The following is a 14,707-nucleotide window of genomic DNA, read 5'->3' on the forward strand; positions in this document are numbered from 1 at the left end:
CTACGGCCGACGCAGTCGTGCCCGGCAAAGACGGTCCGAACGTTTGCCGCGAGTACGACTTGGTCAGTAGCGTGATCGCACGGCGGCGAGTCGGTGCCCGGGTGAAACCTCCCTGACGCCACGCGTGGCTCTAGAAAAACGAGACGACTGTGCGTTAACCCAGTGGCGCTCCATATTCAGCATCGGTTCGCTGTGGTGTTTGTGGAAGGTTGTGCCAAAGGATCCTCGTCGTTGCTTAGAGGCCGAGATTGGCTGCTAAAGATTGGGGCCCTTTAAGTGGGCTCGCAGGACGCAACGATGCCACTGGAAGGGTCCACCGCTGGTGCAGATCGGCAGCCGTCGCCTTCACCTATACCGACAGACGGAGGTCCCGATCAGCTGTTCAACACGAACGCAACGGTCGGGGATACCGTCTCCTTATCGGTGGTGTTTGACGAGCCCGATCATGCACCAGTTTTGACCGTCAGTTCCGCGGCCCCCACTGATCCGTCCGCTTTCTCGGTCACTAACGACGGTACGAAAGTGAACGGCGACGCGGGACTACCACCAGCACCACCGTCGCCACCGGCAGTACAGATCAAAACGGCAGCGCGTAAGTCCAAACAATCGAACCACAACCACCATCACCACCATTACACGCCCCGGTACGATCTGGAGCAAGAGCAAGACCATCCTGACGGTGTATCCACTTTAGCCGAGCTGCTGCACGAGTCGCGCCTTCAGGCATCCGTCCACGACATTTTGAACGATGGCGAAGAGGACCAGATGTTCATCACCGGATATGCGAGCTGCCGGCGCAAAACCTTCCTGTGTTACGTCGCAATCGTGTTTACTTTCGGCATCCTGCGGCTGGTGATGCACTGGCGGCGCCATTGGCTGCTGTTGGCCACGCACCGCGAGTGTTCGCTGGAGCGCGCCGAGAAGGTGCTGATTCACGAAGCCTACCAACGGAAGCATGATCTGTACTACGTGAAGGACATCATTACGCTCAGTGGAGACGCCATTAGGTGAGTGAAAGAGAGGCGCTCGGTAGAACGAAGGTGTACCGTGGTCCCGCAAGGGAATAATAATGATCAACCACCCGCTCAGCAAGCGCGACATTGTAATGTTGCAATGAACCGTGCACCGGTGCACCGTTTCTCGAGAGCACGCGAGCGATGCGCTCAAGGATAGGGAAACAATGCTCCACACGGTCCAGGGTTGTGCCTTTGAGTGGTTCGTGCGAGTGTAAATACTTCGTCCTTCGGCGTTCGAGTTTACTGGAGTGTGCGCCGTTTCTCTTTCTGGTGAAAATTTATGTAATGATCGTCGATCAACAGGTGTGTGTTGTGCTGTTTGTGCGTCACCCTTCACTTACGGAGAGGATTCTTTCGCGCGGCAAAACGATGAAGTTACGTGGGAAGTTTTCCGATCACACGGTGCTTTCTGTCTCGAGGTGAGGGTCGGTTGTGTGCACTTGTAGCAACTGGAATCAATGAAAGTGCAATGATCTTGAAACGATCTAATCTCGATCTTCTAGCGTGCTACGAAAATTCGTTACATCGTAGATCCTTAGTGAGACACAGGAAAGGCCGCTTGTAAGCCTCGTAGTGTTAATTTTTTGTCGGTTCGATAACGTGTTTGAAGTGCATTTTAGTAACATGACTGCGATACCTTTATTGTTGAACATCCTATTGGGCGTGACTAAGACGCTTGTGAAAGAACGGATGGTTGCTTCAAAAAAACCCCACCGTCCTAGGGGGTCGTATCGGAGGCAGTGAACAATACGCTTCCGTTCGCATTCGATGATGTTAACACGTGTTTTAGTCTACAGCAAAAACATTTGCGTAAACAACCACTTACCTGCATGAGCTCTGCATCTTCCGCCATTTCCTAGCATCCCAGAGATGTCAATTGCCAGACGACATTCCCCCGTTGTGCCACTAAGATAGCTCGCGGATGCGTTGTTTTTAACTGGTCTTATGAACTACGGTCGTCCTTTCGGGTAGTTCTTTTTTTGTACAATGCTGCAACAAGAACGTTACTAATGTTTACGGTATCCGCAGAACCAACCATAAAGCAGCCCGACTATGAATGCAATTTTGCTGACCCGTCCAGCAGTGAACCAATCAGTCCCGTTCGGCGCGTTGAGTTTTGGCCGTTCGCGCGCGCACAGAATTTAACAGGTCTTCCATACCGAAGCGAGGTGGCTGTGCGATATGCCAAAAAAGGGCACGACGAGTGACGAGTCACGCAGGGGAGCAGGGCGGCGGCATGTGGCCAAAATACGAGCGGCAGAGTTTTGGGTGTTTGCAAATGCATTTAACGTGTCTATATCATTGGCCCGTTCTGTAGTACACACAATTTGAGTCGGGCGTTTAACATTTAAAGAAAATTGAACACGTTAATAAAGTGAATACATTACTGCTTCGTAAATATATGGCGGATGTGATGGTATAAACTAAAGACCCTTATAACACTACAACACTAAAATGGTATAAACTAAAGACCCTTATAACACTACAACACCAAACGCCAGTGATTATCCGCCAGTCAAGGTATTCAACTAACTACTGTTGTGTCGCGACAGAACCCCACGACACGACAGCGGTAGTCCGTATCTAAACCAAGCTATTGAAAGACACTTGCGACAATCCTTACTTTAAATTGTAATGATGTGAAACCTAAGATATTAAGTATTATAAAATCTCCTGTTTTCGGCAAACCCCGGACCCTCAGACGTTGATATCATTGATCGACGTGTACGACGCGGTTATGCAGAGGCCGTTTCCATTTGGGGAATGCCGGATACGCTGTTCGATTATTGATTGGAAAAACGGTACGGTTTCAGTGGTTTGTGCCGCAAGTTGGCACATTTACCAACAAACTTGTGCAAACACTCTTGAAAAAAACACTGAAGTAAATTGCGCCAGGAAGTTGTATTGGGTAAATGTAGCTGGATTTCTGTCTCTTTTCAGTTGCCGGCCGGTTAATGACGTGCTGTAAAGTCCTTGGCGGTTTTTAAATTACCGTGTTTGAGGTTGGAAGTAATTATTTCAACTTAATACCTTGATCGGTTTTTAAAAGTAACAAGGTAAGGGCCATGTGGGCCCTTGTGCGGAATTGCTTGAAAGCAACACTTGCATTTTTTTAGGATCAATAGGTTATCTATTGCAATATTGTGTATCAGTTAACATTGCGATCAGCAGTCACACTTTACAAGGTAATAACGTCAAACACGTCACAAACGGTTTGTCAAGTTAAGTTAGGCAGTCTATCGTTGGGGTCCGGATAACGATAGATTTTGCGTATCGCTGCCTAACACGTGTCCGTTTTGTGCTCTCCAGTTATTGGGCATATGTATTGGGTTGTCTAAAAATTATCGCTTCTTATCTTCTTTTGATAGTAGAGGAAGGAGTTGAGGAAGGAGAGCTGCTATATCCTTCACGAATTCTGCTTCTCGTTCTGTCATTCTGGGCAGTGATAAAACGATTATACGCACTTAGGAATGTCTCATCAATCAATCGTTTCTTATCAAGTCGCCCAAAAGTTTGAATTACCGTATTTTTCCGTGTATAACGAGCACCTTTTTCCCAATCTTTTTAGCTCTAAAATGTGTGCCTTCATATGCACACTGTTGCCCGCCAGCGACCAATCTAGGTTTTCGGTATTAATGCCGAAATCGATAAGATTGTGCCTCCTGTACCTGTACACTTGATAGGATCATTTATGATGCTTTTAACGTTTTCGCGGTTTTCGCGACTGGTTGCCATTGGCCGATATGTTCAAGCGAACAACGATTTGCGTGGAGCAAGAAGACGTATATGTAGCAGCAAAGGTGTACAGAAATAATCACCGTCTGTTGTTTTTGACAGTACAAGCAAAACATGTCTTTATTTTGTAATATTCCGTCTGGTTGTTCATTCAAACAGATACTCTTATAATTGTTCAATTTGAAAAATGTGATAAACCTATTTCTTTCAATTATTAGCGTTTAAAAGCTCTCTTATTATATTCTTTTTAGTATGTGTATATTACATTCCTTTTGTTTATTTTAGATGTTGTTTTTTCTTCCATTGTATGGGCTAATTTGAAGGTAATTTCTCATACAGATAACAACAGATAACAGACGAGATTTCTTTTGCGGAAGCCTGTGGAAGCCTGTGGAAAGAAAACTTTTCAGCTGCTTTTCTTTATACATTACACCCACAAACAAACATTGAACAGTAGAATGCGTCACCTTCAATAGTAATAAGATTGTAATGATGAAGCTCGTTAAACAGCATTCCTGAAAAAATATGGTTCTCTCAACGACAAACGGTTGCCGATTGGAGTTGTGCCGTATTGATGAACTGGGCTGAATAAGGACGAATAATGTGCATTCAGTTACCTGCAGAAACAGACGAACGAAACATACGCTCTTGGGCGATCTTGTATCATCGCTTTGGCATCCTGCGGTTGTAACTGTCGCACAACATTCCGTTTAAATCTATTGCTCTTATCTTTTGCCACGTCCCGGTTTCTTTGGTGCCAATCTCTTCGTTCAACAATGCCCGTGCCATATCATTATAGAAATATGCAATACCGCGGCACAGATGATACCCACCCAACACAGAGTGAACATCGAGTCAACAAAGGTAAAACGACGCTGGACACGATAGGATGGCAATGTGTGGCATTTGAGCCTCCTGGTGGTAGCCGACCAATTTTTTTATCATGTTTATCCCTCTATCGCGACGGAGGGCTGCTAATGGGTGGATACTATTTATGAAGTTCCATTTCCAATTAGATTAGGCATTGCTTTCTCACGTCATTTTTAATGACCTAAATCGCACTAATGAGTCTAAAGGACGAGATGGTTATTGCAAAGTACGCGGCACATCGACCTTACCTTTTCGTCGTACCCTCGAAGCATGTCGATGCGAGGTATTGAATCAAGGGCACGTTATGTATGCCTAGGCGCTATATTAAATAATGTGCCGCTATCGGTGTCGTATCAAAACGATTAAATAAAATAGTCATACACCAAAGCGACTATTTGTAGGGTTGAAGATGAAAAACTACACTTAGAGTGGGTTTGGTAGCGTTAAGTATTGGTCTCTATAAAACTCTATGTGGCTTGTGCACCGCAGTAAAGGACAAACAATATTCCAAATCGGCATAGAAACCTGGTTTTTCTTGCCAGTGAACCAACATTAAAAATGATTTATAATAATTTTTTGTTTCGACCATTTTTCACTTTTGTATGCAACTGTTACGGTGAAATTATATTGATCCTCGACAACAAACGGCCTCAACAAACTCACCAGTAAAACGGCGCTATTACTACACCAAACGTGATCGTACTTCTAAAAAAGGGAAAACAACATCCATACCCTGCGACCAATCGCTTATCAACGGCTTCTAATCGCACTCCCCAGTAAACAGCCACCTCGGTGTGCCACGACATCATCATCGCCATTGAGTCGTGATTCGTTGTTTGAAAGACGCTTCTCTCCGGCACTGCTGCTGTTGGTGGCCTAGGCATGTGTTTCAACAGTTAGTCAGTCAACGAACGTGCCACTGCTTCTGAGCGCGATCCGCGAGGTTACTACAGAGGCGAGCATAATTGTTTGGTCGCACACATTGTTGTCGTCGTCGCGGATCGATTCAAAATTCGAAACGTGCGCAATCCTCCGGTTGGAGCCTGTCTCTGAGTGATGTTCACACGTGTGCCAATCATCCATATCAACGGCCGTTGGACAGCTTCGGGGGTGTAGGTGCCACACTAAGGGCACAGTCTAAGGGTTGACGTGGCCGCGAAATAATTTCAGCTATGCTCACGTCGATGGTAATTAACTGCCCCTTGGCGGGCCGGTTAGAGTATGTTTGGTCGATGGTTGCACTGTCGGCCCTCGGATATGAAGCCACCCGTGGAGGTGTTAAACGGTGCATTCAATAGAATGGTGGCTGTGTAATGGGCGAAACATTCGCGTAATGGGCCGGCGCACCCCGTTGGTATTTGTTTGCCCAAACTATGTGGTTGGTGGTTCATTCTGAGCTGGCAACAATACCACAATCGATTCCTAACAATTGCGGGGTGGGACTTTCTGTTGTATTAAACTTTTTTTCGTGTTAGCACCTCAAATCAATGGCAAAAGGTACGTTTTTAACAAGCTATATTTTTTTACTTATATAACAGATATTTTTAAACTTAAATCAAATTTTTTCTTTAATTCATCGTTGATTTCATTTCATTTTTGCGTTTGAAGATCTCGTTTTCTGTTAACATCTTGCCTAATCAATATCATGTTATCCCAAATTTACCAGGTGCTGCCATTTCATCTAATCATTTTGTAATAATGGGCTGCGAAGTTTTGCAGGACTGTTAATAATGAGCATCTTTTAAGCTAAGCTAGAGATTCTATCCGGTTCTTGTGTTGATTTGGCATCGAATCAATTGTACGCCGTTAACAACTCGCTCCACTTTTCTATAAGCTGCGTCGTGTCGTCACTAGTGGAAGTTTAATTGACCGGCCACTGTCAATATGACATTAGAAGTCTCCAAAGCTCTGATCAGTTTTTACCTTCAGAGCCCTAAGCGATGATGGGATTTAGAAGCATTTCAGTAATGTAATGGTTTTACTTATTTGGCAATTACAATCACCGCATCCCTGCCCTGCCGCAGGGATTGCTTCCGCTGCCGCGATCGAGCCTCTTCGTTTACCGATTTGCTTTTCCGACCAATAACGCATCGCCGTCGAAGCAACGGTCCCACCATTGTCCCTCTACACGAGTCCAATCACTTCTGCTAGTCTAATATACAAATCGTCTTTCTTAGTACTGCCGTGATGAATATTAGTTTACTGACAAAAATGTTGAATATTTCGCTGAAACTGAAACAACATATTGATTCTGAAGCACAAATATTTTTGTCATCATTTTGTTTGTTGTTTGCGTCATATAATCCACAACTTTTTGAGGAATGCGGAGTGGGGTCCTTGTCACCGTCTCCTTGAATTGGGCGTTACAGGTTATCCGTGTGTGCCTGGAATACCGATTACCGATCGCCCCACAATGCTCACTGGCAACCTTTAACCGACGCTAAGGGATCTATACCCGTTTGTAGACTCAGTATTTATCCATTTTTTACCCGCGTCGCACAATTAGTTTGTGAGTAATGTAAGCTTTTTTATGTTTCAAATTTCAAAAACATACAGCATATCATTGAGTATGTCGCTCTCGTTAGGTGTGTCGAGAACGAGAAAATTGTTGAACATTATACCTCTTAATAGACAATTACAATGATCCCCCCGAACACACAAAAAAAACAAAAGGTTAGCATAAATGGTCCTTTCACTTTGAGATGGGTGCGATGCTGTCGCCAAAGGATTGCTCGCTGGCGTACGATCGAAAAACGTGCCCAGAGCTTCGAAGGCAATTCCTAGTTCAATATGTCGTTTCTGTGTGCGCTGGCGGAAGGGTAGGCCATTCGATCTGACCGAAGTTTGGACCCCAAGAAGTGGGTCGATATCGAACGAATATCTTTCCTATAAGTCCTTGCGTCGTACAAAACACCGCCAAACGTAATCGAAAGAATGGCGAGTGTACGATGTGGCGATGACGACATCACCACCGACTGGCGACGACGAGAGCTACGATGGGCCCGCGCTCCATGTTCAATCTTAATTAGAGTTTATTTGTTCGAACGATTCGCTTGGATGACATTCCATTGCGAAATCGACCACTGCTGCTGGCTGGCTAGCTGGCGTGGCGACCTTGCAGACGCAATCGTTCCTCCGAATCTGCCGGTACCGGTTGACTCTATGGCCGAGCGAACACTGATTGATAGTGGTGGCCCTACGTCACAGAATCTCTGTCGAGGGACAGTCGGTGGCAAAGCAATTAAAAAGAGAAAATGGCACAAACATTGATTGAAGGATTATTTGCTCTGCGTGGCGCGTCCTTGCAAAATGTTTCCGGGAACATCAGTGTTGCTGCTAGGGAATCGCTCAGGATTCCTTTACTCGTTCCAAAAAATGAAGTGCGTCTTTTCACGCGCTGTGTGCTCAGCTTTCCCGTTTATCATGTTCGCCTTATTTCGGTGTCTTCAAGGTTCTGTAGTTTCGTTGTGCTGTGAAAAAAATACTTAATTATTATTCATTTCTTTTCGGTTCTCTCTTTTAGCGACATTACAAGCAGCGGAAAGAAGCCTTCATCGACCAATGCACGCAATCTCGTGAAGGAATTGGCACAAAACGGGATCACCGATCCGATCGACTTCTTTCGCACACTCGCACCGTTCCAGGTGGCGTATCATCGAAGTGGTGGCCGGTTCGAACACACGAGCACGATGCGCTACTTTTGCTGCAAGAAACTGCGCTACATCTGGTGCGACGAGAGCAAGAAGTTTGTGAAGCTGCACGGGCTGGACGTGGAGGTGCCGAGCCCGGCGATTCACCACGCAAAGGGTCTGTCGGTGTACGAGCAGAACATCCGGCGGCTGGTTTACGGCAGCAACGAGATCTTCATCCCGCTGCGGGGCGTTCTGACGCTTCTCTTCCTAGAGGTGCTTAACCCGTTCTACGTGTTTCAGATCTTCTCGGTGGTGCTGTGGTTCTGCTACGAGTACTACTACTATGCGGTCGTAATCATATTGATGAGTGCCTTCGGCATAACCGTGTCGATCATACAGACGCAACGAAACCAGCGTGCCCTCTACTCGACAGTCAAGAGCAACGACACGGCGATGGTGGTGCGTGACAGCCTGGAATCGGAACCGATCGAGACACGATTCCTGGTGCCAGGGGACGTTCTGGAGATACCAGCCACCGGCTGCACGATGCACTGCGATGCGGTCCTATTATCCGGCAACTGCATACTAGACGAGTCGATGCTGACGGGCGAAAGTGTGCCGGTGACGAAGACTCCGTTGCCGCTAAAGCGTGAGTTGATCTACAACCGGAAGGAGCACGCCCGCCATACGCTCTTTTGTGGAACTCGCGTCATTCAGACGCGCTACATCGGCAGCGAAAAGGTGCTGGTGAAGGTGCTGAACACGGGTAATATTACGGCGAAGGGTGGCCTAATCCGGTCGATTCTCTACCCCCCACCGGTTGACTACAAGTTCGAGAAGGATTCATACAAGTTTATCACCGTGCTGGGCATCGTCGCTTTCTGTGGCTTCGTGTACACGCTGTATACGAAAATTAGCCGCAGTGTCGGGGTGGTGAAAATTATCGTGGAGTCGCTCGATCTGATTACGATCGCCGTTCCGCCGGCACTGCCGGCTGCGATGACCGTGGGGCGGATGTACGCCCAGAAGCGGCTCAAGCGCAGCAACATCTACTGCATTTCCCCGCGAGCGATCAACGTTTCCGGCAGCATCGATTGCGTGTGCTTCGACAAGACGGGCACGCTGACGGAGGACGGGCTGGATATGTGGGGCGTGCTGCCAAAAGATGCGACCAACAACTTCCAGATACCGCTGAAGCAGATCGGACGGCTACCGATGAGCGACCACCTGCTGTTCGGGATGGTGACGTGCCACTCGATCACCTTCGTGAACGGCGAGATGCGCGGCGATCCGCTGGATTTGAAGATCTTCGAATCGACGGGCTGGATACTGGAGGAGGCGAACGTTTCGGATGAGACGAAGTACGACATGCTGTTTCCGACGATCGTGAAACCCCCGCGAGGTGACTCGCGGGATGATCTTAACCTCGAGCTGGATGTGGCGTACGACAATTCGAACGACATTGGCATCGTCCGGGAGTTTTCCTTCACGAGCGCCCTGCAACGGATGTCGGTCATTACGCGCAAGGTGTCGGACAATCACTTCAACGTGTACGTCAAGGGTTCACCGGAAATGATCAGCTCGTTGTGCAAGGCTGAAAGCATTCCGGGAGAGTTTCAGGCAAAACTGGGCTTCTACGCTCAGCAGGGCTACCGGATCATTGCGATTGCGTACAAGCAGCTCGATAAGAAGCTAAACTACCCGAAGGTGCAGAAGATCGCCCGCGAAAAGGTCGAGTGTGACCTGGAGTTTCTTGGCTTCGTCATTCTGGAGAACCGCTTGAAGACGGACACGGAGGAGGTGATCGAAAGTCTGAATACGGCACGGATTCGTTCGGTGATGGTGACGGGAGACAACCTGCTCACGGCGGCAAGTGTCGCGCACGATTGCGGAATGATACTGGATGACCAGAGTTTGGTGACGGTTACGGCACACGCAGACAAAGGGCACCCTGAGCGGTACTTCCTATCGTATGACATCTCCGGCCAGGCACAGCTAACCCGTTCCGATATAATAAACGATAACGATCGGGTACTAGGCGGAGGAGATGGAGAGAAGCTGAAGAACGGCGGTGGTAACTATGCGCTGATGACGGAATCGAACAGCATTAGCAGCTCGATCGATACGTGCACCATCTCGACGCAGCTGAGCACCCTCGATAAGGACGTGCATCGTATAAGGATCGAGCCGGACATTTGCAGCGTCTCACCAAACGGGGCGCTCGACGAAGGACGAGACGGCCCGACGAAGGCAGGCGGTGGTTCGTTCCGTTTTGCATTGACTGGCAAAACGTGGGCCATCATCAACGAACATTTCCAGGACTTGGTGCCCCTTATCACGACATACGGTACCGTATTTGCGCGAATGTCCCCGGATCAGAAGCAACATCTCATTACGCACCTGCAAAGCCTCGGCTACTACGTGGCAATGTGCGGGGACGGTGCGAACGACTGTGGTGCACTGAAGGCGGCCCATACGGGCATTTCCCTTTCGGAAGCGGAATCATCCGTAGCGTCACCGTTTACGTCAAAAAATCCAACCATTGCCTGCGTACCAAATGTGATCAAGGAAGGCCGGGCGGCACTCGTTACGTCGTTCGGCATTTTCAAATTCATGGCTGCCTATTCGCTGGTGCAGTTCGCATCCGTCGTTATCCTGTACTCGATCGATTCCAATCTGACCGACTGGGAGTATCTCTACATTGATCTGTTCATCATCTCCATCGTGGCGTTTTTCTTTGGGAAAACGTCGTCATACGAGGGCCCCCTAGTCAAGGAGACACCGTCGAATTCGTTAATCTCGCTCGCCCCCCTTCTGTCGCTGGCCCTGCATATGCTGGTAGCGATCGGTTTCCAGCTGGCTGGCTGGTACCACGTACATGCGCAACCCTGGTTCGAGCCGTTCAACTACACTACCGATCGGGATCTGAACGATCACGGATGTTACGAAAACTACACGATATTTTCGATTTCCTGCTACCAGTACTTGATCCTTGCGGTTGTCTTCTCCAAAGGGGCACCCTACCGAAGGTCCCTTTTCTCCAACTATGGCTTCATCATCAGTATCGTCATCAACACGGGACTCGCTATCATGCTGACCCTCTACCCACCGCATTGGTTGATGGAGCAGTTCGAACTAGTGATGCCCCCGGAGGGAGAGTTCCACTTCCGTCTGTACCTGGTCGCGTACGGGTTCGTCAACTTCCTGCTGTCGCTGTTCATCGAGAAGGTGATCGTAGACGAAATTGCTTTCAAGCGGTTGCGCTACCGCTGGCACAACATCGCCAAATCCCGGCGCAAGTACTTAACGATACAGCAGCGGTTCCAGCAAGAGATCCAGTCCCCAAATGATCTGAAAACGGTGTACGGGTGGTCGAACGAAAAGTACGATTACTGACGCCACCTTACGTGGATGGGAGTAGTAGCGGCCTGGTGGATGCTTCCGACGGTGCAGGCGACCATCGTTTGCCATTGGAAAGAAGCTGGTTACTACAACCGAGAGGCCAAGCTTCGGTAGCATTCTTTCTGCCGTGACCGTTTAGTTCGGCTTGGATCTTTTGTTTCTTTTCTTTCGTCATAAATTCGCAGCAGGTGCCTATGTTACGGAATGGTGCGCACATTGTTCTAAAAGGCTTCTAGTCACCATTATTATGACAGACAATAATGATGCGAATGTGACCGGCTCATCAAGACTACACCTCATCGTCCTTACAGATAGACAAAAATGTTAAAAAAAGAATGATATTTGCGTATTTTTGCAACCCCGGGGGTTATTCCCTAAACGGAGCTCCTGCTCCCCTGGACTTAAGGATGATGAAAAGAGGTCTAGAGAAAAGAGCCCTCCACAAGCCTGCCCGGGGCCTCTATCGACAAACTTCTCCACTACTACGAACAGTTACGGAATGCTGTGGTAAAAATTACCTGTGTGTGTGATGAGCAGGAAACGGCCATAGTAATTATGTTATTTCCGTTTTTCTTTTTCTTAGGTTCTCTCGTGTAAATAGAAACCGTGTTTTGTGTGTATCCACAATGTATCACCCTGAACCCTAATAGATAGGGCCAAAAAGATACAGTTTTATGATTCGTGCGGATTGCTTTAAACATACAGGTCTTTGGACAGCATTGTTTAGTTGAAAAATGGTTCAAAATCTTGCAAATGCTAGAATAATTGCATTGATTAGAGGTTCCACCATATTCCCTCCTTCTAGACATCTAGAGTTCTTTGATCTCTCCTCGTTTAGAAAAGAGCAAGTTATATGGATGAAGTAATGAAGATACGAATTAACGGCTGCTGAGTAAGGGCTCTTCATAACCAATTTCATGCTTGACATATAGGGGGAATAACTATGTAACTGATCCTATTCCTGATCCTTCTTAAATATCCGTCTGAAGTCTTCTGCAGTCGGTCTATTCCAGACCCAAGCGAGAATGTCGTTTTTCTTAAATCCCAGAACGGATAGAAAATACTGGTATGCTATGAGTACTGAACAATCCTTGAATCGTGTGGTAATTGAACAAATTCTGAGTCTTGCATATTCATGATCCATGTTCCGAACCATTAACATATCAAATGCTGAGACAAGTCTTGAATAGTTTTTATTCTGTTCCCAAGTTGGATGATTCTTTAAGAAAGACACCACAGAACTCTGAGCTACAAGATTGATCGGAGGCGCGAATACTTTAGCAACTCGTGCTCCGAGAAGATCAACATATTCTGTATTTAAAGTTGAGTGGAATCGATAAGGCCCCATGAGCAAGCCTATGTATCCTTCTCTCAGGGCTTCCGGGAATTGTTCACCAGACGTGAACAGAGTCATATTCGGGAAATATTTTACATCTAAAATATTCGAAATCCTCATTCTTTCTCCCCGTCTCCCTAAAACAACACCGAAGGAAACCTAATCTTCAAATAATGGTTCAGTCTCAACCACAGATAATAATTCCCACAGGAAAGCAAAATCAAGGATCCACAAACAAAATGCAAACTGATCGACGAAGCAAATGATATAAACTATAAATTGGTTGCCAGTTATGAAACTCGTTGTCTTTTCTCGCTTACCACGTACCAATAGCTTAGAAAAAGTACTCTCTCAGCACAATCTTCATCGTTCTACTTTTTCTTCTCCAGTTCGTTCTCAGGGAACTTCGGTCCCGGGTCTATAAAATAGTTTTCAATCTTCACTCGATACCAAATGAAGAAGGGTACGCAGAAACGATAGCGACAGTTTACTAGTAGAAGTGCGAAAGAAGGAAAGAAGGTCAGTTATTAGACGTACCATTAGGTTTATACGGAAGGATGGAGATAAGAGTTGATACGGTGGATTTTATCGTCGGCGTTGGTTGGTAGCAGTTGAGAAATACCGTCAGGCTGTTTCTATTTTGCAAATGATCTACTACCGCTGGGAACATCGGTCTCCCATGCATACGTTTGATGAGAATATTAGGACTATTTATGATTTATGAGTGCTTTATCTGTGTACTACTGGTCGCCTTCCGTTTTAGGTATTCTTAGAGCTTTATTTAAAACCCACGACACATGTGAACAGGTGAATGATTTTACAACTTCTCTTTTTTTACGAACCGCGTTAGTTATTGTAAGTGAATCAAGCGGAAATCTGCGGTATTAGTATTTGCAAGATAACGAGTGTCACTAGTTGTAGCCGTTATGCCGTAGAGAGAGCCTCACATATTGTACAATATATGTTGGTTATAAACGAATATTGTTTCGCCAAAACTTACCACTCTAGCCTCAAGTTTTAATTGCTATTAGGTGATTAGTAAATTAACTTAAATTAACGTTAAACTTCCCTGTAGAGGAACAGCACAGATTGATTCAAAATCAACGAACGGATTGCACCCAACAGATACGCATTTTGTTTGACAAAAGTTTTGCTACTAGTTGGTTGGATCGTTTCGAGCGTTGCGCTTAGTGTTGCTACCGATCATGTATAACATGTAGAGGATAAGGTCATGATAAGGATAAGGGTTTTGTGTGGATGTATATATGTGGCATTATATAGTCAGATTAAATTTAACAAAATAAATCGATTCTACGATGCAACGGTGCAACTCCGTGCCATGATCTTTTTTGCGTCAGATGTCCCAATATTTTTCAGCGAAACTAACGGAACTATTTTCGAATTGTTCCGAAAAGGGAAGTTCGCCATGTTTGTGGAGATTTTCGAAAAGGAATAAAGCTTAATTCATTCATATTGACACATTCATTCGGACGGACGGATGAATTCTGAATCATACCAAAGATTCATCACTTCAAAACAGGAGCAAAATCAAAATCAAAACAAACTTACAAAAGCGAGATTTCAAAGCATACAGATAGTAAAATATCGTTCTTTTTTTTAATTGGCCTTGGTTAGCTGCGGAATTTTGTTGAAAACAAGGCCAGATTTGTCCACATTCTCCTATTATTTTTACCAGCACTGTGCACAGCGGAGAG

At 46.4% G+C, this 14,707-nt stretch overlaps 1 protein-coding gene across 1 annotated transcript; it reads left to right on the forward strand.

Moving 5' to 3' along the window:
- Window positions 1-297: 297 nt before the first annotated feature.
- On the forward strand, window positions 298-14,258 carry LOC131215187 (polyamine-transporting ATPase 13A3). Its single transcript, XM_058209574.1, has 2 exons — window positions 298-1,007; window positions 8,146-14,258. The coding sequence occupies exons 1-2, from the start codon at window positions 298-300 to the stop codon at window positions 11,648-11,650; spliced, it is 4,215 nt and encodes a 1,404-aa protein (XP_058065557.1). The 3' UTR covers window positions 11,651-14,258.
- The last annotated feature ends 449 nt before the right edge of the window (window positions 14,259-14,707 follow it).

Source organism: Anopheles bellator, chromosome 1 (genome assembly GCF_943735745.2).
Source record: "Anopheles bellator chromosome 1, idAnoBellAS_SP24_06.2, whole genome shotgun sequence".
NCBI classification, from domain to species: domain Eukaryota; kingdom Metazoa; phylum Arthropoda; class Insecta; order Diptera; family Culicidae; genus Anopheles; species Anopheles bellator.

What these genes read in the sequence shown, in the direction of transcription:
- LOC131215187 (XM_058209574.1), top strand. Translation starts at nt 298, where the DNA reads ATGCCACTGGAAGGGTCCACCGCTGGTGCAGATCGGCAGCCGTCGCCT. An exon ending in CTCAGTGGAGACGCCATTAG is followed by an intron (nt 1,008 to 8,145) that starts GTGAGTGAAAGA and finishes TCTCTCTTTTAG; the next exon opens with CGACATTACAAGCAGCGGAA.